Source organism: Mustela nigripes, chromosome 17, assembly GCF_022355385.1.
Source record: "Mustela nigripes isolate SB6536 chromosome 17, MUSNIG.SB6536, whole genome shotgun sequence".
Lineage (NCBI taxonomy): Eukaryota > Metazoa > Chordata > Mammalia > Carnivora > Mustelidae > Mustela > Mustela nigripes.
The window spans coordinates 26883783-26908010 of NC_081573.1; the positions used below are offsets into that span (position 1 = coordinate 26883783).

At 55.3% G+C, this 24228-nt stretch overlaps 1 protein-coding gene across 1 annotated transcript in view; it reads right to left on the reverse strand.

Moving 5' to 3' along the window:
* The window catches only part of ZNF423 (zinc finger protein 423), a 332069-nt gene that overhangs the window by 138637 nt on the left and 169204 nt on the right, over positions 1-24228 (reverse strand). The window contains exon 4 of the mRNA XM_059381198.1: positions 1466-4680. Within this exon, the coding sequence (XP_059237181.1) occupies positions 1466-4680 (3215 nt within the window). The remainder of the gene's footprint in view (positions 1-1465; positions 4681-24228) is intronic.

Below are 24228 nucleotides of genomic sequence, written 5' to 3' on the forward strand. Positions count from 1 at the left end.
GCCCCCCTCTGCCTCCCCGGTGATGTCAGCCCCGGAGACAGACCCTGTCACTACATGTGACTACCATTATCACCCTTACCCTCTGGCTTTACAGGTGAGGACAGAGGCCAGGGGAAATCAAAACCCTGCTGGGTCCTGGAAGAGGGAGAGTTTCATTGTAACCCCGCCCACCGGACTCCAGGGCCCACAGACTCCCCCAGTCCACCCACACCGACCCAGCCAGCCGGCCAGCAGAGGCTGAGCAGAGCTGAGAGCTGGCGACCTGCAGTGGGTGTCTTGTGGGACCCCGGCCCAGAGACATTCTCCATTCATTCTCCTCCCACTCTCTCCAGCCCTCCTTCTCTCTCATTCTCACCCTCCAGGTCCCAGAGTCGCAGACCCCAGGTCGGATCCCACCTCCGATTCCGGAGCCCAACACCCAGAGCTACCTCCCCGTCTTCCAGTAGGCACCTGCCGCAGGTGGCCCTCCTCCAAATTCTGCCTTCCTGCCCACGGCGCCAGCAGTGGCCCTCAAGGGAAAGATACTCCCGAGATCTGCTTGGCACCTCCTCGGTCTGGAAACAGACAACAGACTCAGCGGGAATCCCCGGGCCCGTACTGTCTGACACTCAAGAGCCACGCAGGCTCCAGGCCCACCACCAAGTGCTCCTTGGCCACTGACCCCACGGCCCACTCCAGTAGCCTGAACGTGCCCTTCCTCCCTAAAACCTACTAGCTTTGGGCCTGCGGTTCCCCCCCCCTTGTCTGGGAGCCCCCAAGGTGGGGTCCATTCCTGATTTTCCTCAACTGCCAGTCACCCCCAAACAATGGGTGCTTGGGACAAATCTGATGAATGAATGAAAGGATCCATCAGTCACAAAGGAGAGCAGTTACTGGGACCATTCTTAGGGTCTTCCATGCACCAGCATCTGTACTAACTACACTGTGCACCGTGGACGAGAACAGATCAGCTGGTGTTTGCAGCTAACATGGTCAACCCAAACTGTGTGGGCCCTGAGCCCTTTACGTGGAGATGATCTCCACAGATCATCAAAAGAGTCCCGAATCTGAAGCCCAGAGAGCAAAGGGACTCGCCCAAGGAGACTCAGCAAAGAAGCGAGCAAGTGCACCCCAGATCTGTAAGAAAGACGACATCATTTATAACCAGGTGTCAGCCACCGCATTCGACCCTGTACTTATCTCACACCACAGGTTCCTAAAGGCAATCCTACAAAGTCCAGACGACCGTCATTCCCCCTTTTGCAGACGAGCAATTGATAAATGAGGCCCAGAGAGACAGATGACGTACGACAGTGTCACACAGCGGGAAGGGAACAGACAACCCTGGGGATCGCCTCGGAGTCCAGGACAGAGCGGATGCCCTTGACCGCTGTCCGAGAGCACGGCCTCTCTGGGCTCCTAGAGGCAACAGCACGAGGAGAGACAGAGCTCGGTGGAGCCCCGAGGAGCAGGGGCAGGCTCTTACCCGGGGCACTGGCGACGTCTGGGCGCCTTTCCGGGGCCCACTGGTCTCTGGCGTGAGGTCACGGTGGTCCACCTGCACGTGGCTCTCCAGGTCCTCGGCACTCTCGAACTTGACACTGCACTCGGGACAGCGGAGGCCGGCGCAGGGCCGGTCGGCGGGCTCGGGCGGCGCCAGGCCGCCCACCTGTCCGTTGGCGCTTCGGGCCATGCAGCCGGCACAGAGGCCGTAGGGGAGCCCGTTCACGTCAAGCTTCACCAGGTCCTGCTTGCTGCGGAACTCCTTGAGGCACAGGGCGCACTTGTAGAGCTTCTGCAGCCCCTGGCCGTTGGGGGAGGACGTGGCCGAGCTGCCCGCCAGCTTCTGCATGTGGAAGGTGCCGTGGATCTTGAGCTCGAGCGTGGAGGTGACCGTCTGCATGCACACGACGCAGCGGAAGCCTGTGAGTGAGTTGCGCAGGTCCGGGTGCATCTGGCAGTGCTCGATGAACTCCTCCTCGCTCTGCAGGGGCATCTTGCAGATTCGGCAGGTGCCGGTGTCCAGGCTCTTGCTGTGGGTCACCTTGTGCTCCGTGAGCGTCAGCAGGGAGGGGAAGCGCTCGCCGCAGATGGGGCACATATAGTGCTTGGCGGGGCCCCGGTGCGTCTGCAGATGCTCCCGGAGCCCGTTCTCTGAGAAGAAAGTCCGCGAGCACACGTTGCACTTGTGGCTGCCCTTGATGAACTCCGCCTTCTTGCGCGAGCCGTCGTCCTCCCCCGGCCGGATGTTGTGGTCCCGTAGCCGGTGGTTCTGCAGCAGCACCTCCATGGTGTAGGCCGCCCCGCAGATGTCACAGCCGTACATGGGCTCCGAGGCGTCCACGTCGTCCTCGCTGGCCTCGTGGCTGTTGGGCGCCTCGGGGTTCTTCAGCAGCATGCCCTGCAGGTCGGCGGGCTCCGCCTTCTTGGCGGCGGCAGGGGGCACCCCGTTGGCCGTGCCGTTCTCGGGGGCGGCGTCGAACACGCAGTGCTTCTCCCGCAGGTGCTTCTCCAGCAGGATGATGGCATGGAAGGCCTTGCTGCAGAACCTGCAGTTGTACTTCTTGCTGTGCGTGGTGATGTGGCACTGCAGCTCCACCTCGGTGCTGAAGGTTTCCCCGCAGAAGATGCACTTATGTGCCTTGGCCGGGTTGCCCAGGTGGCTGTGTTTGACGTGCACCTGCAGGTCGGCCTCCTTACGGAAGTCCCAGTTGCAGGCCGTGCAGCGGTACATCTTCTTCTCGTTGCTGTGCTTCACGGCCAGGTGCACCTGGATGGACACCTTGGAGTCGAAGACCTCCTGGCACAGGGTGCAGTGGTAGAGCACGAAGGTGTGCATGTCCAGCAGGTGCTTCTGCAGGTCGTCCACTGAGGAGAACTGCTTGTCGCAGCTCTCACATACGTAGTGGGTCGACGTGGTCATGTAATGCACCGTCAGGTGCTGCAGGAGGGACTCCTGGGAGTCGAAGTCCTCCTTGCACTGGGGACACGCCTGCTTCCGCAGCAACAGCTCCAGGTGCAGCTTCAGGTGGGTCTGGAAGCTCTCGAAGTTGGAGAACTTGAGGTCGCACTGGTTGCAGGGATACTCGCCGTTGGAGATGGAGTTGGCGCTGGCCGAGAGCCGCTGCCGCTTGGGGGAGGAGACCTCCACATCGGACGAGACCGGGCTCTGCTCCGCCTTGGACTTCTTGCTGTGGGCGAGCGGAATGTTCTTGTGGTTCTCCTTGATGTGCTTGGTGAGCTTCAGGATGGAGCCAAAGATGGGCGAGTTGGTGCAGTAGGGGCAGGAATAGACCTCCATGAAAGACTGCGTGGGCTGCACAACGGGGGACTCCAGCTTGGCGCCGCCCACGCCGCAGTGCGCTTGCTGGATGTGCTCGGTGAGGGAGGACTCGGTCAGGAAGCCCATGGAGCACTGGTTGCAGAAGAAGGCATTGTTGCCATCGGGCGGGTTGGCGTTGGGGCCACAGTGGGACACGCGGATGTGCTCCTGCAGGCTGTTGATGTCGGCGAACATCTCGGGGCAGTAGTTGCAGTGGAAGGCAGAGATGTTGCCGAACTGCATCACCGGGTAGGCGTGGTTCTTGTGCAGCTTGCGCACGTGCTCGTTCAGGTTGTACAGGGTGGGCATGGAGTCCAGGCAGATCTGGCACGTGTGGCTCTGCTGCGGCTTGTCGGCGTGGATGGTCTTCAGGTGGATCTCCAGCACGGCCAGGCTGTTGAAGTCCCGCTTGGAGCAGTAGGGGCAGCTGTAGACCACCTTGGACCAGCCCTGGCCCTCGTCCCGCATCTTCTTCTGGCCCCGCAGCGGCTTCAGGGTGGAGTCCGGGGTAGAGCCGCGCTCCACGGACGCGCTGGAGTCCGGCGTGGCGCTGCTCATGGATGCCACGCTGCCCAGCACGGGGTCGGGGCTGACGCTGTGGTTGCTGGAGTCGGGCTGCCGGTGGCTGTCCAGGTGGCAATAGACGCCCTCCACCGAGGAGAACTGCTCGGGGCACATGGGGCACTTGTGTTTCTGGTTGGCGTGGGCCTGGTGGATGTGGGCGAGCAGCGCGTTCTCGTCCACGAAGACCTCAGGGCAGTGGATGCACTGCAGGTCGGCCTTCTCGGAGAGCTGCGGGTGGCGGGTGAGCACGTGCTTCTCCAGCTCCTCGGTCTGGCTGAAGGTGTCCTCGCAGTAGTCACACATGAAGTCGTCCTTCTTGGTCTCCTTCTCCGATTTGGCCAGGTGCTCCTTGTTCTTCTTGTGCGCCTGCATGTGGCTCTGCAGCGAGCTGGTGGACGAGAAGCCGCGTTTGCACACGGTGCACTTGAAGGGCTTGCTGGAGCTGTGCGTCTTCAGGTGGATCTTGAGGTGGTCGCTGCGGGAGAAGGCCGCCTCGCACTCGTGGCAGTGGTACTTCTTGTCGCCCGTGTGCAGCTTGATGTGCCGGTCGCGGCTCCTCTTGTGCTTGAAGAGCCGGCTGCAGTAGGTGCACTTGAACGGCAGCTTGTCGCTGTGGATCTGCTCGTGCCTCTTCAGGTAGCTCAGGCGGATGAAGGACTTGTCGCAGAACTGGCAAGGGTACGGCAGGCCCGTGCCCCCTTCCTCCTCGCCCAGGCCGAGGTCACACCCATCCCCGATCAGCTGCGTGGGTGACGCAACATCCTTGCTGGAGGGAGACGAGGCTACCCAGGAGAGTTGTGGGTCGTCGTCACCATCTGCAGGAGGGGGAGGCAGAGAGGAGATGAGAGGCGATTCCCCGGGCCGCCCAGAAACAAGGACAGAGCCGGCTTCTCAACAGCTCGCGGGCTGAGGCGCGGGCTGAGGCGTGGGCTGAGGCCGTGCAGCTGGCTGTCTACTGCGGGGAGTGGGGGGAGGGGGAAGGGAGCCCTGGGGGCAGGGGTGGCGTGGAGGGGGCAGGCGGAAGTGAATGGACGTGGAGGCCCTCGGTGTGCAGAGGGGTGGCAGGACGTGAAGGAGACACAGAGACATGTCTTTGTCCTCAGCGACACCTGCCTTGGCCTCACTGGACTCTGTACCGCCCCCACAGGAGGTGTGAGGCCTCAAGCACTTTCCTGACGGGTCGGGATGTAGCCTGGAAAAAGTCACCAGAAATGACCACACAGACCGGCAGTGCCAGAGGCCAAAAGGAGGCAGGCCTTCACCTGAAGGAGACCTGGGGATGGACTCCCCTTCCAGCCCCTAGTCCTGGTGGGAAGTTCCACTTATCTTTAGGGGTGTGGGCAAAACCATGCAAGAAAAGAAAATGCACCCCAAAAAGGAAGGAAGGTAGGAGAGGAGAAGAAGAAAGGAAAAGAAAAGAGAAAAAAGAAAATGCACCTTCATGAATTCTGCTGCACCACATTTGGGGATGGAGCTGGGTCTGCTGCTACAGGGAGCAGACACACCTAGGAGGCGAAGGTCCTGGGCACATGGCATCAGACCCAGCAGCACAAACAGGAGTAATCAAAGGGCGCCTGAGACAGATCTGCAGGGTTCCCAGCCAAACCATCTTTAGAAGGGGTGCTTGCTCTGTTCCCTCTTCACCCCCGGCTTTGCCCCCAGTCTGCTCAGGACCCTGGGAGATGGCCTGATGCGGAGCAACTAGGGGATGAGCCTGGGACCCAGACGGCCCCAGAGCTCAGTCCTCCATGAGCCCTTATGCCCATCTTGGCAGGCAGGAGAGGCTGTCCTTGCCCAGATGACCACATGGCCAACCTCCCCGGCCTTCGCCAGCCCATCCAGCCTCAGAGGAAAACTAAACAAACCCAGGCCTGGCCGGTTCTGGAAAAACAAAGGCACATAGAACACAGGGAGCAGAGCGGGTGAGGTTCCCCGCCCCCATGCCTCGGTGGGGGTGGGTGGGGGTTGGACCGAGCCAACCCGAGAGGGAATGAGTTCCACAGCTCAAGTTTCCCGACAGGTGGATTTAAAACTTAATGAATGAAACGGACCGCAGGCTGCCTCGGGCAGGGGAGAGACCAACAAAAGCTCAGATTCGGCTGCACTGACCTTGGTCTTGTAACCCCGAGGAAATAAACCACTGCCCTCACCAGCACAGCTTAGTCTCCAGAAAAAGCCTCACGGACGTAACCCAGAAAGTCTGGGCCAGAGGCAGCCAAGACACACAATCACATCCGTTCACACGCTCGGTCCCCACCAGGGCTCACACACACTCACACTCACCTGCAGGCACGAACGCTCACATCTGGTCGCACTCACCGCAGCCACAGGCATGGCCCTGGCCCCAAGGGTCCCATACCCCGAGGCTCTCACACTTGCCTCCGCTGTCCCAGGCAGGGTCTTGAGGGGTCTGGCTCTGAGCCTCTTCCTGGCTCCTACCCACCAACCCCAATGTCCCACCCCTCACACACACACCCGGCCCCTGGCCTTGCCCCTGTCTGTGCCCCTGACGGTGCAAGTAAGGGCCTGACCCCAGCCGGCAGCACCAGCGGAGCTCTGCCTGGGAAGACGAGGCTCTCTCCAAAGCTCCCAACCCCGCGTCCTCTACCTCCCGGCAGCCTCTGCACCTCTGAAGCCCAGCCGCCCAGCCTGGCACAGGGCACCTCCCAGAATGTCCTCCCGGGGTGAAGGCGCCTGCTCCCCTGGGGGGCCTCCCATTACAGGGCCCTTCGGACGGGGAGGGAAGGATGCAGCCGCTGCCAGCGCCTTGGATTAGACGCATTGGGAGATGCCCCGGCCCCTGACTGGTAATTCCCAGCTCTTGCCAGCTGGGCTCCACGGGGCACAGACAAAGGGACCCAAGGGAAGAGATGGCTAGAGCCGGGGCAGCTGGGGGACCTGCTGGGCCCTCGCCCCCTGGCCAGGTTCAAATGGCTTTTTATTATCTTGATGCCTTAGCTCAGACTCACTCAAGCTGCCACGGAGCCCTTCCTGGGCGCCTGGTGCTCTGCTGAGTGCTTTTCTCACAACCACCGATGCAGTGGGAGCAGGGCCCCTCCTGCCGTACGAATGAGGAGCAGGAGACACAGACAAAGCGACCTTCCCCAGGAAATGAGAGCACCAGGACATGGGTCCGTTGCCTAAAACCACCCCCGCATGGGGGAGAAAGGCGAGGGGATCACCACATCCAGCCTCCAATGCAATCACAGGCTGCCTCTTGTTTGAGCCCTCCCCGAAAGCACGACCCCAACCAGCCCACGATCTGCACTCAGGGAAGGGCCTCCAGAGACCAGAGAGGAGCCGGGCATCACAGGGCTGAGGAGCAGGGCACACAGACTTGAACCCAGGTCAGTTCAAGGGTGAGTGAGACCAGGAACAAGCCTTGCCCCGAAGACCTCAGCTGGACAGGTCTTTCTGCCAGCGCTCGTTTGCTCCGAAGCCCTGCAGCCCATGGGGATGAGAGAGCACCCCCTCCCCCCGCCCCCCCACCGGCTTCTTCGTCAGCCTAGAAGTATTCCTCTTCAGCTCTCCAACTCGGTCTGACTCAGTTTCCACATGCGAGGAAAGGGAATCAGGTGAGAAGCCGATGAGAAAAATGAATGCAAATAGGCACTATTACTCCCCTTACATGAAACGACCAGAAAACGTACATCGGCAGAGCCAGAAAGCAAACCATCGGTGCCAGAGGCTGGAGTAGGGAGGAGGAAACTGCAAATGAACACGAGGCAGGCTTGTGAGGTCATTGCAATGCCCCAAACTAGGCTGTGGTAAGCCGGCCCCGCAGCAGCTCTTTAACTGCTTGCTTCAAACACGTTCGTGGACGTACAAATTATACTTCAAAAAAGCCCTTCCACAAATGCACTATTTGGCCAATAATCATAATCAGCACTAACTAGTACCAGCAGTGCTGATGACATGAGTGGCCACATTTACCGGGCACGCTCCGGGCCAGCACGGGGACTGCTGCGCTTACCCCAGTTAGCGTCCTCCCATCATCACGACCACTGGTGACACCCCGCTTTTGACAGGAGGAAGCTGAGGCTCAGGGAGGCACGGAACCTGCCCTCGGTCCCACGGCCCAGGCGCCACATCTCCCAACGTCTCAGGCTTCTGCTCACCCTGGTCCCGCCAGACTTAGAGAAGGAGAAATCAACCTGCCCGGCCCCCCCCCAGTCCCCAAGGCCCACAGCTGTGCCGCCCGGTTGGCTTTATTTTTCTGCAAACAAGCTTCAAAACGAGTTTCTGGGAGCCACAAACAGAGCCACTGCTGAGATTATAATCATCGGAAGGGAAATGACCATAAGGCCCCTTACACTGAAAAGGTCCAATGGTGGGGGGGGGGGGGGGCAGGGATAGTAGGAAACAGGGTGTTGACACAGTAAGTCCCAAATTCAGGCTGCACCGTTTAAAGACTTCTGTCTAAATACATTTGACCTTGGCTGCTGCTGGCCCACCCCTCCCAAGTACACTTTGCTTTGGGGGCGCTCAGCTTAGTGCTACAGGAGTAGGCTGGAGAGATGCGCCGGGGCCACAGCTCCCAGGATGTAGGTGCGGGGATGCCGGTAGAGGGGGGGAGCTCCTTTCCTTACTGGGAACGCTCCTCTTACAAGGGCACGCACACCGCACATGCAGCCGTGACTGCACACTCTCTCTGGCGGGGGTGCAGAAAGTGGGTACAAGCGATCTCAGGAGCCCCTGCGACTCAAATGTTTCAGAATTCACAGAGAAGGCAGGTCCGAGATAAGTTCCGTTCAATCAGCTACCTTGTTCCTTCCAATTAAATACTTCTAACGTTTACTGTTGCCTGGCTGCCTTCTAAGAGCCTCGCGTGTGTTAACACATTCAGTTCTCTCGACAGCCCAATGAGATGCCTGAGAAAAGTGAGGCACAGAGAGGTTGAGTAACTTGCCAGGTTCCACACAGCTGGCGGGCAATAGAGCCAGGATTCAACCCTAATCAGCCTGGTTCTGTGTCCCACTGTTTCTTTCTTTTGGGGGATGGGGGATGCATCCCCAGAGAAGATCTAGAGCCAAATGCAGTGACTAAGGCAGGCCCTCGGCTTCCCCTCCTCCTAGAATGAGTACTAAGTAATATGGCAAAATGAGTACAGAAATCACTTTCAAAACGGAGATTAAAGTCATTTAAAAATGACTAATCCTGCAAAAAAGCCTGGTAGGAAATGGGAGGCTTTTGCTGTCTGCTGCAGGAAGAGAACCAAAACAACCATAAAAGAGGGGAGAAATTTCGATAAGAATTCAATTAAGGGGCAAAAAGAACATTAACCGGGCTTGAGGATGCACCCATGGCAGAAGGTTCAAGGCAGACGGCAAGCTCGCGTGGGGTCACTGGGGGCACTGAGCAGGCAGACCCACGGCCGCCCGCACCGCCTCCCATGCACCCTGCCTGCGCAGAGCAGAGGGGCCGTCGCCCAGAATGCCGGGGATCCTCAGCCGCCTGGCTCCTCCAGTCACGGGGTTGCCGAGGAAATGCCTGGACAGAGGCGGGACGGCAGGCGGGTGGCCCCAGGCCACTGGAATGAGCAGAAGGAGGGACCTTCCCGCAGTGTGGACACAGGCTGAGGAGGGAGTGAGCCCTCGTGACCAGAGCTGTGCGAGAGGGATAAATGGCTCTGAAAAGAGCCCCGGGAGGTGCCCTGCAGCGGATGGGAAAGGGAAAAGCACCGATAGCCAGTGGCTCCAGGTTTCTAGGACCTTCCCCGGCTGGGCAGTGCCATCCAAGTGAATGAAACTGACCAGATCTTCCAGACCATGAAAAAAGGCTGAGGAACAGCAAGCAAAGTGCCTGGGGGAGAATGTGTTGGGGACAGAGGGAGGAGAGCAGGACAGAGTCCATCAGGAAATTCTGCGCCTTGGCTGCCTCTGTTATAACAGGGGAAGTTGGAATTTTGGTCTCCTCAAGGTCCCTTCAGGGTCATTTTGTGCAAGATTCCAAGCATCCAGACTGTGTCCATGAGAGCTGGAGCTTTCCACAGAAAGGCCTGGCAAGTCTCCGTGAGGCACCACGAGGTCTCCTCACCACTGCCCCATTTCTTTGGAAAAATGAAAATCGCCAAGGAGACAAGGTCCCCACAGGACCAAGCTCTATGGTCCTCCAAGTAGAGCCTCCCCTGTGCCTCCATCAGGAGCAACAGGAACGAGAATCTCAGTGAGCCTTCCCCAGCTCAGAGAAATGGGAACACAGACCCAGGCACCATGTAAACCAATCCTGTGTGATACAGCAGGTCCAGAGAGAGAAGGGGACTTCCAGGATGAAAAATTGGGAGTGACTGCCCAGAGTACTGTCTTCAGAAGGATTATAAAGCCAGATCTGGGCTCAGAAGACATGAGTGCTGAAATCAGCTGGTGATGTCTGCCGTGAGCACGGGTCTGTATATGTGGAATGTTCCAACGACACTGAGCAAATCGGACAAAGGTGTCTCCTGACTCCCAGTGCTAAAGAAGAGGGCTTTAGCCAGGAGGTTTCTTCCTCCAAGAAAGGAGCTGCCTATTCTCTCTGAAAAGGGAGGCCTTGAGGCAGGGTCTCGAAAATCCTGTTGTTCAAGTACAGATAAGAGGACTCAGAAGAGTGAACCTGCGTCAGGACATCCACAGACTGTACTCCCCATGGGGCAGCCAGAGCCTAAACAGGTGTCTTTCCAGACTGAAATGATACAAGTTCAGCTGGAGGGATTGGGGGGGGGGGGGGGGGCATCTGGCCATATTCCTGATTTCTTTTCAGGAAACTTCGAACCTACCCATCTGTGTCTCTACATCCCCTGGAAGCCTGGTGTCACAGAGGGAACATGGGGGCACCTGGCAAGCTTGGAAGCCCACTGCTGGGGCTGCTTCCAGCTCACAGGGACATCCGCTTCCCTGGGAGACCTGAGGTTCCCTTCCCAGCAAACCCCAGGCAACTGGGGAACCTGGATCCCAGGACAAAAAGGCCCAGCAGGACACAGGGACCAGGAGGCCAGAGCACCCAGAGCATCTCAGTGTCTACCAGGGGCTCAGCCCCCAGAGACAGAATCTAGACTCAGACTAGGCCTGAGCAGAGCAGAGGCCACAGGCAGCAGGGGGCAGGGGGTGCGGAAAGCGTGCCTGCTCTGTTCCTTGCTGTCCGACCAGGGGCCAAAGGTGGCCACCCACCCCAGAATACTCCACAACTCAATGACATCCACACATGTAGAATCAATACCAGTACAAGGGGGAAGAGAGGGAAGCAAGAGGAACAGACTGTCACTCATCTCATTCCATAGATGGGGAAACTGCGTCCACAGAGCCAGGAGGAGACAGATGCAGGACAAAACGCCTGAACTCTGCAACCCTTCACTGTTTATGGGACGTCTTCTGTAAGCTGAATTCTGGCTAGCCTGTTCTCATCTGATTCTTACACACACTGGGAGGTAGAGACCATTATCATCCCCTTCTTTTCTTCTTTTTTAAAAGATATTATTTATTTATTTATTTATTTATTTATTTGAGAAAGAGAGAGAGCATAAGTGGGGAGCCCAATGCAGGGCTCAATCTCAGGACCCCAAGACCATGACCTGGGCCAAAGAGCCAGAGGCAGACACTTAACTGACAGAGCCATCCATGCTGACACCCCTAATTCCCCTTCTTTATAACTGCAGACTGGGCTCCAAGAGAGAAAGCAGCCTCTTGGGCACATGTGGGAGAGTTTCTGCCTCCCCCCAACCACTGTCCCCCCTTCACTCACTAACCACCAGGCTGTGCTGCTTCTCCTGCCCTGAATGCTGGTTCAGGCCCAACCCACTGCAGAAGCTGCTCCCTAGCTCTTGAGCTCTGCCCCCCCCCCCCCCCCCGTACCAGCACAGTGCCAGGACCTGTGGCTCAAGGAGAGCCAGGAAGAGGTCCCACACTCTCCAGTCCCACCTGCCAAAAAGGCAAAGTCCCGTCCTCAAGTGAATTAGCAGGCCAGGCTGGCTCTGGGGCCAAACATCAACGAATGTCGCTGGCCTCTTTCCTCGCTCAATGGCCGATGAAGCAGGCCAGCAGGGCAGAACTGAACTGGGAGGTTGTGGGAAGCAGAGTCATGACTACCCCCTCCCAAGAATGTCCGTCTCCTGATCCCCAAAACCCATGAATGTGTCACATTACATGGCAAAGGGGAATTGAGTTTACAGGTGGAATTAAGGTTGCTAACCGAGCTGACCTTCAGATACAAAAAATGATCCCGGATTATCTAGTAGGCCAAATGTAATCACAAAAGTCTTTAAAATGTGGAAGAAAGAGGCAAAAGAGAATGTCGGGATGATATGATGTCACAAGCCAAGTAATGTGGGCAGCTTCTAAAAACTAGAAAGGCACGGAAACAGACCCTCCCCTACAGCCTCCAGAAAGGAATGCAGTCCCACCGATGCCACAATTTTTTTTTAATATTTTATTTATTTATTTGACAGAGGGAAATCACAAGCAGGCAGGCAGGCAGAGAGAGAGGAGGAAGCAGGCTCCCCGCCGAGCAGAGAGCCCGATGCGGGGCTCGATCCCAGGATCCTGAGATCATGACCCGAGCTGAAAGCAGAGGCTCAACCCACTGAGCCACCCAGGCGCCCACCGATGCCACAATTTTAACCCCGTGAGATCCACGTTAGTCTCCTGGCCTACAGAACTGTAAAAAATTGATTTTCATTGTTTGTCAAGCTACAAAGTTTGTGGTCACTTCTTACAGCAGCAATTGGAAACTGATACAGATTTTGGTTCCAGGAAAGAGGGGCTGCTATAACCAATCCCTAAAAGTAAGGAAGCAGCTTTGGAATTGGGCAGTGAGCAGCTGCTAGAATTTTCAGGAGTATGGGACGAAGGATTATTCGTACAGGGCCCACCTGGGTGGCTCAGTTGGTTAAGCATATGACTCTTGATTTTGGCTCAGGTCATGATCTCAGTGTTGTGAGATCGAGCCCTGCCTCGGGCTCTGCACTGGGCATGGAGCCCGCTTGGGATTCTCTCTCTCCCTCATCCTCTGCCCCTCTATCCCCTCAAAAAAAGATCATTCCTAGAAATAGGGATGTTAATGACTCTGTTAGTGGAGATGCAGAAGAAAGTAAGGCATACAAAGGAAAACCTAAATCATCTTAGAAAATACCTGAATCATCATGACCAGACTGTGAGAGAAACTTAGACGCTAAGGGCCCTGATGGTGAGGGCTTAGAAGAAAATGAGGAACATGATCCTGGAAACCAGAGGAAAGAGATCCTTATTATAGAGCGGCAGAAAGCTCAGAGGAATTGTGTCCCACAATTATGTGGAAAGCAAAACTTGTAATGGATAAAAATGGATATTTAGCTGAGGAGATTTCCAAGCAAAATGTCGAAGGCATGGCCTGGTTTCGTCTCGAGAAGAAAGAGCTAGATCAACGAGCTGTCAAACAAAAAGGAAGCCAGGAATTGATCATTCTGGAAATCCTCAGCCTACCCAGATAGCAAAAGACATTATAATTAAGAGAGTCTCCAACAGGAAAGCGCACTCTGGAGAGCAGGTTGAGGGTATGACTGTACCCCGTGCTAACATCTCAGAAAAATCAAAAGCTTGGAGTATTCAGACTCATGAAAGGCTCTTTGAAAAGATTAAGTGTGTGGCCTACAGATCCCCTAGATCAAACCAGAGAGCATCTAGGAAATTTGGGGAGATTTCTCTGCAACCATCTCAGTAGAAGCCAAAAGTTAAGATAGGATTATCTAGAATATATCTAAGGAGGAACCACTTGGCTGCTAGAGTAGATGCCCATGACCTACACAGGAGACCCACCAGGTTATTGAGAACTTGATATCACAGAAACATAGCCAGCCTGTACCAAAAAGGACAGAAATGAAAGAAAGAAGGCTGCCAGGCTTCCAAAATTCTACAGCAGGAAAAAGGCTAATTCAGCTGGGGGCGGGCCCAGGTGGCACAGTTGGTTAAGCATCTAAGTCTTGATTTCAGGTCAGGTCATGATCTGAGGGTCATGAGATCGAGCCCTACACCGGGCTCCACACTCAGCCCGGAGTCCTTCAGATTCTCTCTCCCTCTCTCTCGGCCCCTTCCCACCCCCCACACACGTGCTCGCACTCTCTCTCTTTCCCCAAATAAATAAATAAATCTATAAAATACAGTAAAATAAAACAAAATAAAACTACTCAGCTGCAAACATGTGCTACCTTTCATTAAAAGGAAAAAAAAAAACACAAAAAACCGGATGACTCAAAGGGTGGAACCTCCAGCCCAGAAGGCAAAGCCGCAGTCAGAGGGTAGAATTTTGAGCACAGAGGGTGGGGCTGTGAGCCCAGAGCACAGAGCCATGGACCATAGAGAGTGAGATCATGTTGGACTGGGTTCAGATTCTGGCACTGTATAAGCACAGGCAAGCACATCCCCTCTTTGTGTTTTCACTTCCACAATTCTCACAAGAAGAAGTCGGATGAATCGGTCTCAGAGAGGCTTTGCAGCTCTAAGAATCTGTGATCCATTAGTGATGTCTGCCCTGGGTACAGGAATGAGGAACCACAGGTGCTAGGCATTCCTGGTTTGCTGCTACTTCAGGTATTTTTTTCACGGAGCACGTATTTGTCAAGCCTGCTCCATATGCTTGGTCCTCTGAGGCGTACGGAAAGTCCTCGGCATTCAGAGGTTGCTATGCTCTTCTCTGCCCAGCCTGTCCATCAGTCACCATCTAAAGCTGAAGTTTAAACCAATGCTGTGCCACCCTGACACACTTTGAAAGAGAAAAAAAACAAAAAGTCCCTTTCATCATGGCGATAGTCAGTCCTGCCTGCTGGTATTTGGTTTCCCTAAAGGGATGGATGCGGGTACGGTATAAGGGATAGAGGCCCAACCCTGGGAAGGAAGGGGACGGGGAAGCTGGAGGGTCTTTCTTTAGAGGCAGGGCAAGGAGGCCCACAGAAGCTGACGTGACTCCACCTGAAATCTTAAATTAGAACTATGCTATTAGCAAAGATAATAGCAGCTGTCTTCACCCTCCCCTCCTCCAGGGAGCTCAGAGTGCCTTTGTGGATAGGATCTCAGCAGCCCCAGTGAGACCGCAGCGAGGGGAAGGGGGGGATCCTTCTTTCAGTTTGGGGATAAAAACTAAGTGGGTTGGGGCACTGGGGGGGCTGGCGGGCAGCATGGGGGTAGGGACAGGCCTGAAGAGGTCAGCGGCCCAACACTGAGGAAAGGAGAAAGGTATTTCTGCCCTTGGGGCTGCTTCTCCAGTAGGTCCACGAGGGTGAAGAGTGGGACACTGTTCCCTGCCCAACTTCAAAGGGACACTTAGCACATAGCCTCTAAGGGGCCCCACACTGAAAGCCAGGACCAGGCATGCCTTTTTTCCAGCCAGCCCAGGGCTATACTAAAATACTACGTCACAGAGAACAGTAGCCATCAAAGCCCTTAGTAAAGCTTCTGGGAGCCCGAACCATCATCGTAATTGTAGAGAGACTCGGTTTCGGGGGGACGTCAGCATGGGGAGAGAGCAGAGCTGTGGGGAAGAGGCCAGGCCTGCTTAGACTGAGCTGCCGCTGATTGGCTGTGTGACTATGGACAAGTTACTACACCTCTCTGAGCCCCTTTTCCTCATCCATTGGATGGGGATCAGAAAATGGGTAATGTGTATATGCTGCTAAGCATTCAACGAACGTTGGCTAAAGAAAATAAGGGGGTGACTCTATAACTTTATCAATTGTAAATGCATTTAAACTTGCACACAGCACCTTCGCGCCCATGATCCCACTCGGCCCTGAGCAGCTCAGTGAGGTTGCAGCGGTGGTGTTCTTTCCCCACATTACAAGCAGGCAGCGTGGCACACACACACACCCAGGTACCGGGCAGAGCCCAGCATCCCACCCACTTTGTGTCCCTCTCTCGCACTCCCAGTAGCTGTGTTTACTCGCTAAGCTGCGTGGTCGCCCCATGGATGAGGAACCAGAACAGAGAGGTTAGGTCACATCCCGAGGTCGGAAAGCAGATGGTAATTAGAAAAGCTGGGGCCATGGGGCACCTGGATGGCTCAGTGGGTTGAGCCTCTGCCTTTGGCTCGGGTCGTGATCTCAGGGTCCTGGGATCGAGCCCCACATCGGGCTCTCTGCTGAGGGGGGAGCCTGCTTCCCCCTCTCTCTCTGCCTGCCTCTCTGCCTACTTGTGATCTCTCTCTATCAAATAAATAAATAAAAATTTAAAAAAAAAAAAAAAAGAAAAGCTGGGGCCGGACTCCCAGCCTAAGGGCTCTCAGCCAGCTGGACTGAAAGAAATGATGACCCGAGCAGTGGGACACAGATCACCATGGCTGTCCTCCCCCCGGACGGTCTGGGGGCCACCCAGTTATCACTTATTTTGTAAAGATGTCAACATTTAGAAATCGGGAACTCCTGAAGCTTAAAAAAAAAAAAAAAAAAAAAAATTCCACATTCCCTTCTGGCTTTTCTTAAAGGAGAAGGAGAGCTAGTCGCAGAGGTCTTACATCTCCATGACGGAGCCCGGCCGCAGCTCCCCGTGTGGACCAGGAAGGCTCACTCTCCTGCGCGCCCACACTCGCAGGGCTCCCTTTCCCATTGCAAAGTGTCCTTACACTCAACTCCACTGAGTTCATCAATGGCCCTCGGTTTGACAGATGCAGACAAATGCCTCGTTTCTCCATCTGTAAAATGGGAATAATAATGGTCCCAGCGACCAGGTTGCTCTACAGACAACCTAAATGACAACCTGCACCATGTTCTATATGAGGAATTCTCTGTAATGTATAAAATAAAAATAGTCACCGGCTACTGGCCCCCTAGCTCCATATAAGGTCACAGGCCCGAGAGAGGGGGAAAGAGGTGGGAAACAGCCCTGTTGGTTTGAATGAACACAAGACACGGTGTGGTCCCATCTTCCTGATTAACAACCAGGAGCATCTATGTGAAGGACCAGCAATTAACTTACAGAAGGTGGTTTTCGAAAGAAAGGACACTTGACCTGCATGAAGGCCCACAGGGCTCTGCCACTTACAATCCCAGGACATAGGAGAAAAAGGAGGTTTCCCAAGCAGCCAGCCCAACTCCCTCATAAAGATGGCGAGACTAAGGCAGCAGCAGCCTTGCTAGGGCATGGACCTGGCCTCCAGGCTCACAGCGGACGGGGTGGGGGTTGAGGTCTGACTGCCCGGCACCCACGGGGGCTGCCATCCCAAAGGACCACCAGACACACAGGACAGGAAGGAGGCCTCCGCCTTTCCCCTTGGAGCCTCGGACTTCACAGAACGCACAGCCTGCCTGGCTGCTCCGTCCCTTAGACAAATTAACTCAGCTCAGCATTGACATTGAAAATGCAATTGAGTTTGAGTTTTATTGCAGGATTTAAACAGACCAGGGGAAAAAAAAAAAAAAAGGCAAGGAAATCCAGCCCTGGTCAACTCACCCGAGAGGTAATTGTGATCAAACTAACTAGTGGGTAAAGACACGATCAGGCTCTGCCAGGGAAGAGGAGCCCACCTACCCCCCCCGCCGCAGAGTATGCCCCAACGAGACACTCCCCAGAGACGGGCACCTGTAGCCAGCCAAGGGGCCGGGGAGGCCTTCACCACCAGCACAGCCCGATTTCGCCCTGCCCTCCTCCCGCCGCCCCCGGGGGTGGGGACAGAGCACCGGTGTGAAGTCACCTCTGAAAGCTTCCATGAAACAGCACCGCCAAGGGCCAGCACAAGGGCTCACTGCTCGACTCGAGAGAAAGCAAAATGCTTTCGGGGTTGAATCACTGTTTTTCTTTACTCCCTTTGGAGAGCGGCAGAGCCCACATTCGGCCGTGTTCGTGGACCTGAGACTGGAAACAGCTGCGCTCTAATTACATGTAAAGTGTACCAAAACATCCCTTTTATCACAGACTGGAAATCTGTTAGCATCTGTCTCTCCTTTGTTTCTTCCACAAGATACAAGCTTGTTTCTACATTTTTCTCACCTGTAGCGGTGATTAAAATTCATTATAAATGAAAGGAGTGAACAGAGAAACAAGTTCCTCTGTGTACCGTTCTAAACTCAAATTAGAAACAGCTGCTTGCTAATTCATGCAGCGATGTTTTGTCGTGCTCTGTGAATCAATAATAACTCACCCTATTGCTGCAGAAATTTGGGGGATAATCCATATATTTAACTCGGCGTTGGCGTCTCCAGGCAGGACTGCCGCGGCAGAACCCCGACCTGCCTTCAGGCTGGCAGGAGGGGACTTTGGTTCCGCACTCTGGAGACATCCACGTCGGTCCCAACGCAGATCCCCCAACTTGGGGTCGGGGTGGGGTGGGGGCGCCCGAGACACAGGCCCTGGCAGGACCAGGAGGAAACCCCGAAACACTATACTTGTCTCCTCCCCTCCCCCAGAACCAGCACTTCAAAAAAAAAAAAAAAAAAAATCAGCTCTGATTAAACGCAAACCACACACATCCTCCAGCCGCCGGAGGGAACAGCAAAATTAAAAGTCTAATTGGTACCCAGAACAATTTAAAACTATTAAGTATAGGTGAAGCTTTTCTGTAAGAAAATAATCCTTTGACTAGGATTAAGCTTGTTTGGATAGTATTCTTCCCTCCCCTGCGCTCGAGCTGCTGAAGTCTAGAGCTACGGTCTGGAAGTCCCCAATGCTTCTGAGAAGGGCTCGGGCACCTCCTGTGCCAACTTCAAGGAAAGGGGCATGAGACGTCCAGAGCTGGGTCTCCATCTGAGACTTTGAAAGGGAATGGCTATTCTTTCCTTTTTGTGGGGAGGGAGGGGAGCGACACACACTGTTTTACCAAACCTGCATTGTCCTGGCTATCAGGCACTGGTCCTTTATGACACTGCCTCCAGGGAGCCCTCCCTGATTCCCTCTATCACCATCAGTACCTCTCCCTGACCTCTGTGCACTGCCTTTGGGCCATTTCTCACCCTGCATCGTGGCTCTTGGTATCGCTATTTTTGAGTCCTTGGGACATCCCCATGTCCCTGGCATCCTTTCCAGCCTGAGATATGGTCTCAGAGCCGATTCTTGAACTGCTGACTGGTATTACCTCCCACGGCCCATGTCCCAGCCCCACCTTTCAGCCAGCAACTGTGGAGCCCTCCGTGTGTTCCAAACTCTCCATAACCTTGACCTCATTCAGTCCTCACCTCCATCCAATATGGTGAACACTATGACTTCTCCCATGTTACAGATCACATACTTGAGACTCAAGAGAGGCCCGCTTAACAGTTAATGGAGAGAGTCTGGGATTATCCCTACGTTTCATCAGAAAACTATCAAAACCACCCACTGTGCCCCGGCCAGCCTCTGAGACTTTGTTCAGGCCATTGTGCTCATGGAGACTGCCCTCCCCTGCTTACAGCTCACCCAAACCCGACCTGTACTCAGGGCCCAGCTCTGCCCACCTCCCCAGGCATCCCAGCAGGAGTCTCCTGCGCGGCTAACAGGCTCTCATTTTCTGAGGCTCCTTCAGGCCTAAGGAGAAGGCAGTCTAGTCAGTACGCCCTGGGGGCTGCGGGGTATAGGCAAAAACCGCACAGCCCACACTCCTCTGTAGGACCCGAGGGAGCTTTCCCTCAAGGAAGGCCGGTGGGTGCCAGAGAGCTCCGTCCTGAGCAGGAACTGGAAAGAGTGAGCACAGAGAAGGTGGCAGGCTGGAAGAAAAGGGACACTCAAATCGGGCTTTGTGGAAAGAGTAGGATCTCCACTGACCAACGTTCCCTAAAACATGGGAAATGCCCCATTGCTGGGACCCGTGATGATTTGGGGGGCAGCCAATTTGGCTCTTTAACTCCTAACGTTCCAGCAAGGAGAGCACAGACCCCAGGCTCAGCATCCTCCAGACCTCCCAGCTCCTGGCTGGAACTGCGTAAGGGTGGGCCTTTTTCCTTAGGTGTATTTTTAATTGACTTTCAAGGTTACTGTCTACATACCGCCTAGGATACTGATTTTCCATTTGCAGAATTAAATAAATGAATTAATTCAAGTATGGAAACAGAACGGACTCAACAGAAAATACTAGATAAACCACAGACAGCACTGGGAGTACTCAAATCTCGCAGAACTCATGGCCGGGGCTAAGGAAGGACGAAAGGCTGGCATCTCCAGTGTCCAAGTGAGCAGGAAAGCCTTCATCCCATGGCCACTCCGAGGCTTCCCTCTCAGAGCATGTGCAGCTGAAGCCCTGAGAGCCAAGTGTGTGCACAAGGTAGGCCCAGGGGGTTTCTGCTCATCTGACCCAGGGCAAGTCTCCACTCCTCCTACCACCGCCCCCAGGTAGCTGAGGGGCCCTAAACTAAGGTCTTTCTACTCGGAACCCACATGTCATGTCCACAGCCAACCCCTCGGATAGCAGACCAAGCAGACCCTGATCAGGCAGAGTGGGGGTAAGCGGATTTCTACCCCCTTCTCCTCCCCATAATGCCCACATCTGGGAACGTTCTGAGGCTCTCCGTCCTGGGCACAAGCAGCCCGGGTTGGGCCCCTGGTCCTGGCAGATTCTTCACTGGGACAAGTGTGCCATGCCCTAGCCCTGGTGACAACCCAGGTCCTCACCTAGGGAGCCGGGTCCCCAGGGCCCAGGGAGATGTCACAGCGAACCAGCCTCAGCTCCTCAGGGAGGAGGGGTCAGAGATAGTACCTGGGAGTGGCAGCTGAGAAAACACCTGTCCTGGGAACCTACTGCTACAGGAGGCCCCGCCTTGGCAGCCCTCCACCCCTCAGGTCTTGCCCCGTCCCCAGAGACCACGACTCAGCTCTCCAAGCTCACAGCAACCAGGGCAGGAACCCGGGGGAGGTCATGGTCAGGGCAGGTGGGCGGGGCCTGAGCCAGGTTCAGGAGGTGCTCCCTGAGGAAGGCCCCTGAGAGAATCAGAACTCACAACACAGGGGCTGCCACCAGCCCCTCCAGGTCGGGCTGGCCACAGGCAGGATGCAACAAAGCCCAGGAGACTGGCCCAGGGCCCCTCACGGAGGGCTGGACCAGCACTGGACCAGCACCCTAATTCTGGGCTGCTTCCAGCCCTCCCTGCTGCTGCGTGACCTTGGGCTCCCCTTGCCTCCTCTCCAGAATGCAGCTGGTATATGCGACTTTCTCACTGGAGGTGTGGAAGGGCTCAGATGAAGGTAAAGAATGAGCCACCAAATTCCAATTATAATTTTCACAAAACACAGTATCAGAGAAAACCACGTGGGGCCTCGAACCGAGAACTCGGAGCTTAGAGAAGATGTTGAAAAATAATTAACAGGTTATGTTGCATTTTATGTATGTACATTTATGCTACATGTGCATAAAAAATTGGATAATAAGTGACATATGTTATGTGGTAATTATTTCTCAAGTATTTGCTCCAGGCCACGTTGTCTCACTTAATAGTCACATAGTCTGACACGTCATTACTGTCAGAGCCATTTTGCAGATGAGAAAACCAAGGCTTACGGAGATTAACTGACACATCCAGGGTCTCACAGGTCAGATATAGCTGAGCTGGGCTTTGACAATGGCTCACCTGACAGCGTCTGTGCTCTTAGCGTGGCGGGATGACGTGCGTCAATCACCCTACATATGGGACAGAAATGGAGCAGGTGGCCCCAGCTCAGGAGCACGAACATTCCCCCCTCCCCGCCCCCCTTCCCCCCGTGGAGACAGCTTCACGCAGAGCCCAGGCTGGATACCCAACCAAGACTCCCCAGAGGATGCCTGGGCCACGTCTGCATTCTCAGCCCAGACACCTCTCCAGCCTAGACAAGGCACGCACGCAGTCCAACCTGGAGGCAAGGACCTGTTGCCGAAGCTCCATTAAATCTGTCCGAGGACCACCGAGGGTCCAGCCCCCAGCTCAGGAGAAGTGAGGGGTCCCCTTGGCATCTAGGAGGACAGAGGACCCCCTCCAAAGCACTCTCTGTCTTTGCACCGACAGGTGCCCAGCTACCCTCTTGGCAACTCCATGGGACACTGAGGAGCTTGGCTCTGTTTTACACAAGAGGATGTGGAGGACTGGAGGGATGATGGAGCGGCTGGCACCCCAGTGGCCTCCCAGCCACAGCAGAAGCTTGGAGCCCCAGACCTCAAGCTCCTTGCTTCCACTCAGCCCAGCGGCAGGGATATAATGCCCCCACCCTGGGGTTGCCCTCAACTGAAGAGGGACCACATGGAGACCCCAGCAGACTGGGGTGGGTCTGCAGCAGTGGCCCAGCCCCCTCCCCAGTGTGGACCTTTCCCCCTTCCCCGTCTCCCTCCCTCCACCCATCACGACCACCTCCTAGGAGCATCTCCCCATCACAGAACCTGGACCCAAGTCTTGCCTCAGGCTCTGCATTCTGTGACGCGTACCTGAGGGAGTGGCACCACCCCCCGGATGCTGAGTCCGTCCAGCCCTCGCCAGGACAAGCTTGCCAGACTCAGGTCACTGGGAGGCCCCCTTCAAGACCCAGGCCTGGACCTGTCCCTCAGCTTTGCTTTCACTTGCCTTGGACCTAAGTATACTATCTTCCCACCCGTAATCCTGTCTTCTTTTTTTTTTTTTTTTAAAGATTTTATTTATTTATTTGAGAGAGAGAGCACAAGCAGGGAGAAACGGCAGAGGAAGAGGGAGAAACAGACTCCTTTCTGAGCAGGGAGCCCAATGTGGGGCTCAGTCGCAGGACCCTGGGATCATGACCTGAGCCGAAGTCCGGCCCTTAACTCTGAGCCACATAGGCGTCCCTGAATAACTATCTTGATGAAATCATGGGTATGATTATATGTTATAAATAATAAAATAATATAAAATCATGGGTATGATGTTTTTGTAACGTCCATCAAAATAAACACAATTACTTTAAAAAAAAAAAAAAAAGACTTCCTTGAACCACCTGATGCCAGGCTGTGCATCACTGCAAGGGGCCCAGGTCCTCACCCAGGCATCCCTGCTGAAGCCTACGCCTCACATAGGACAGCAGCGCTGTGTGTCCGCCTCTCCCCTGCAGGCTAGGAGCCTTCTGGGCCATGCGCGCCCAGCACAGTGCCTGGCCAGAGAGGCAGGCCGGGGAAGGAAGTAGCCTGAGCCCCACGGGGTGGAGGGAGCCCTAGGATTCTCCCTGAGAGGCTGGTGTCAACAACACAGCCACTCTGCGAGTCCCACTCACCCTTTATAACAATCCACATCTACAATTCAGCAGAGAAAATCTCTATTTTCCCTGGATTTTCCCTGGATTTTCATGTTGCCTCCAGAGAAACTGCCATCCTAGGCTTTATCACAAAGCTATGGCCCCTCAAAGACTGAAGGCTGCCCCAGTCCTGCCTGCGGCGGGAGGGAAATTAAAGCAACCTGTCAGCCCCAGGGAAGCCTCCAGAGGGCCAGCCTCGGGGAGGTGGCTACCTGGGCCAGGACCACAGTGAGAAGGACAAATGCTGGTGCCGGTGGAGTCCACCTGAATGGATCTCCAAGTGCAGACAGAGCCGCCGAAGTCCTAGACATCACGACTGCAGCATGTAGTCGCTGGTCCCTTCACAGCCTCACTGACCCTTCTCTAGGTGCCCCTGCACTGTCCCCTGCCCCCACCTCTGCTTTTTCAGACCGAATGGGCCACCACCTCCTCACGGAGGAAGCAGACCTTCCACGGGCCCCGCCTGTGCTACTCTCATTTGTGGACTCGAAGACCATCATTGTAAAGTATATTTACCGAGCGCTTACTATACGCCACGCTAAGTTTTATGTTAATTATTTAGTTGAATTGTTTGTCATCAATGTTTTGCTTGTGCTAATGCATTGAAACCACATATAATCCTTTCACTGGACGTATTCTACAGATGAGGAAGCTGAGGCTCAGAATGCCGAAACAGACCACGGGCCTGCCCAGCGAACCGCTCGCCATGCATGCGCGGACACTGAGGGCCTGGTCATCTGGGGAGGGGACTGCCCCAAGGCAGAACTCTGGAGGGCCAGCAGGATCTAGCTGCCTGAGTCATCCATCTCATCCTCGGATTTATAGGAATACCACCACCACCACCACCACCACCACACACACACACACACACACACACACACACACACACACGGAGTCTGAGAAGACTGACATAATAACAGAAGTACAAACTGAAACAGAGCACCCTGTTGGGAAAGCAACTGGTCCCCCAGGGTCCTGCCTACGATGCATCCATCACTCTGAGGGCAATGACATCCTCCTCCCGGGGGCACCCAGAAAGGGGGGACACCGCCGTCAGCCCAGCTCAGGTAAACGGCATCCCTCCTTAACGCAAGGCCCACGGCCTGCCAGGAGCCACTGTCCCCAGGAGGGCTGGGTACCAGCTCATCTCAGTGCTAGGCACAGAGTAGGTCCCGTGAGGAAATGGACCAGTGACAAGAGTTTCAGCAAGGTCCCCCTGCTGGGTGCAGGCTATGCATGGGCTGCCCCCTTACTCCTGCA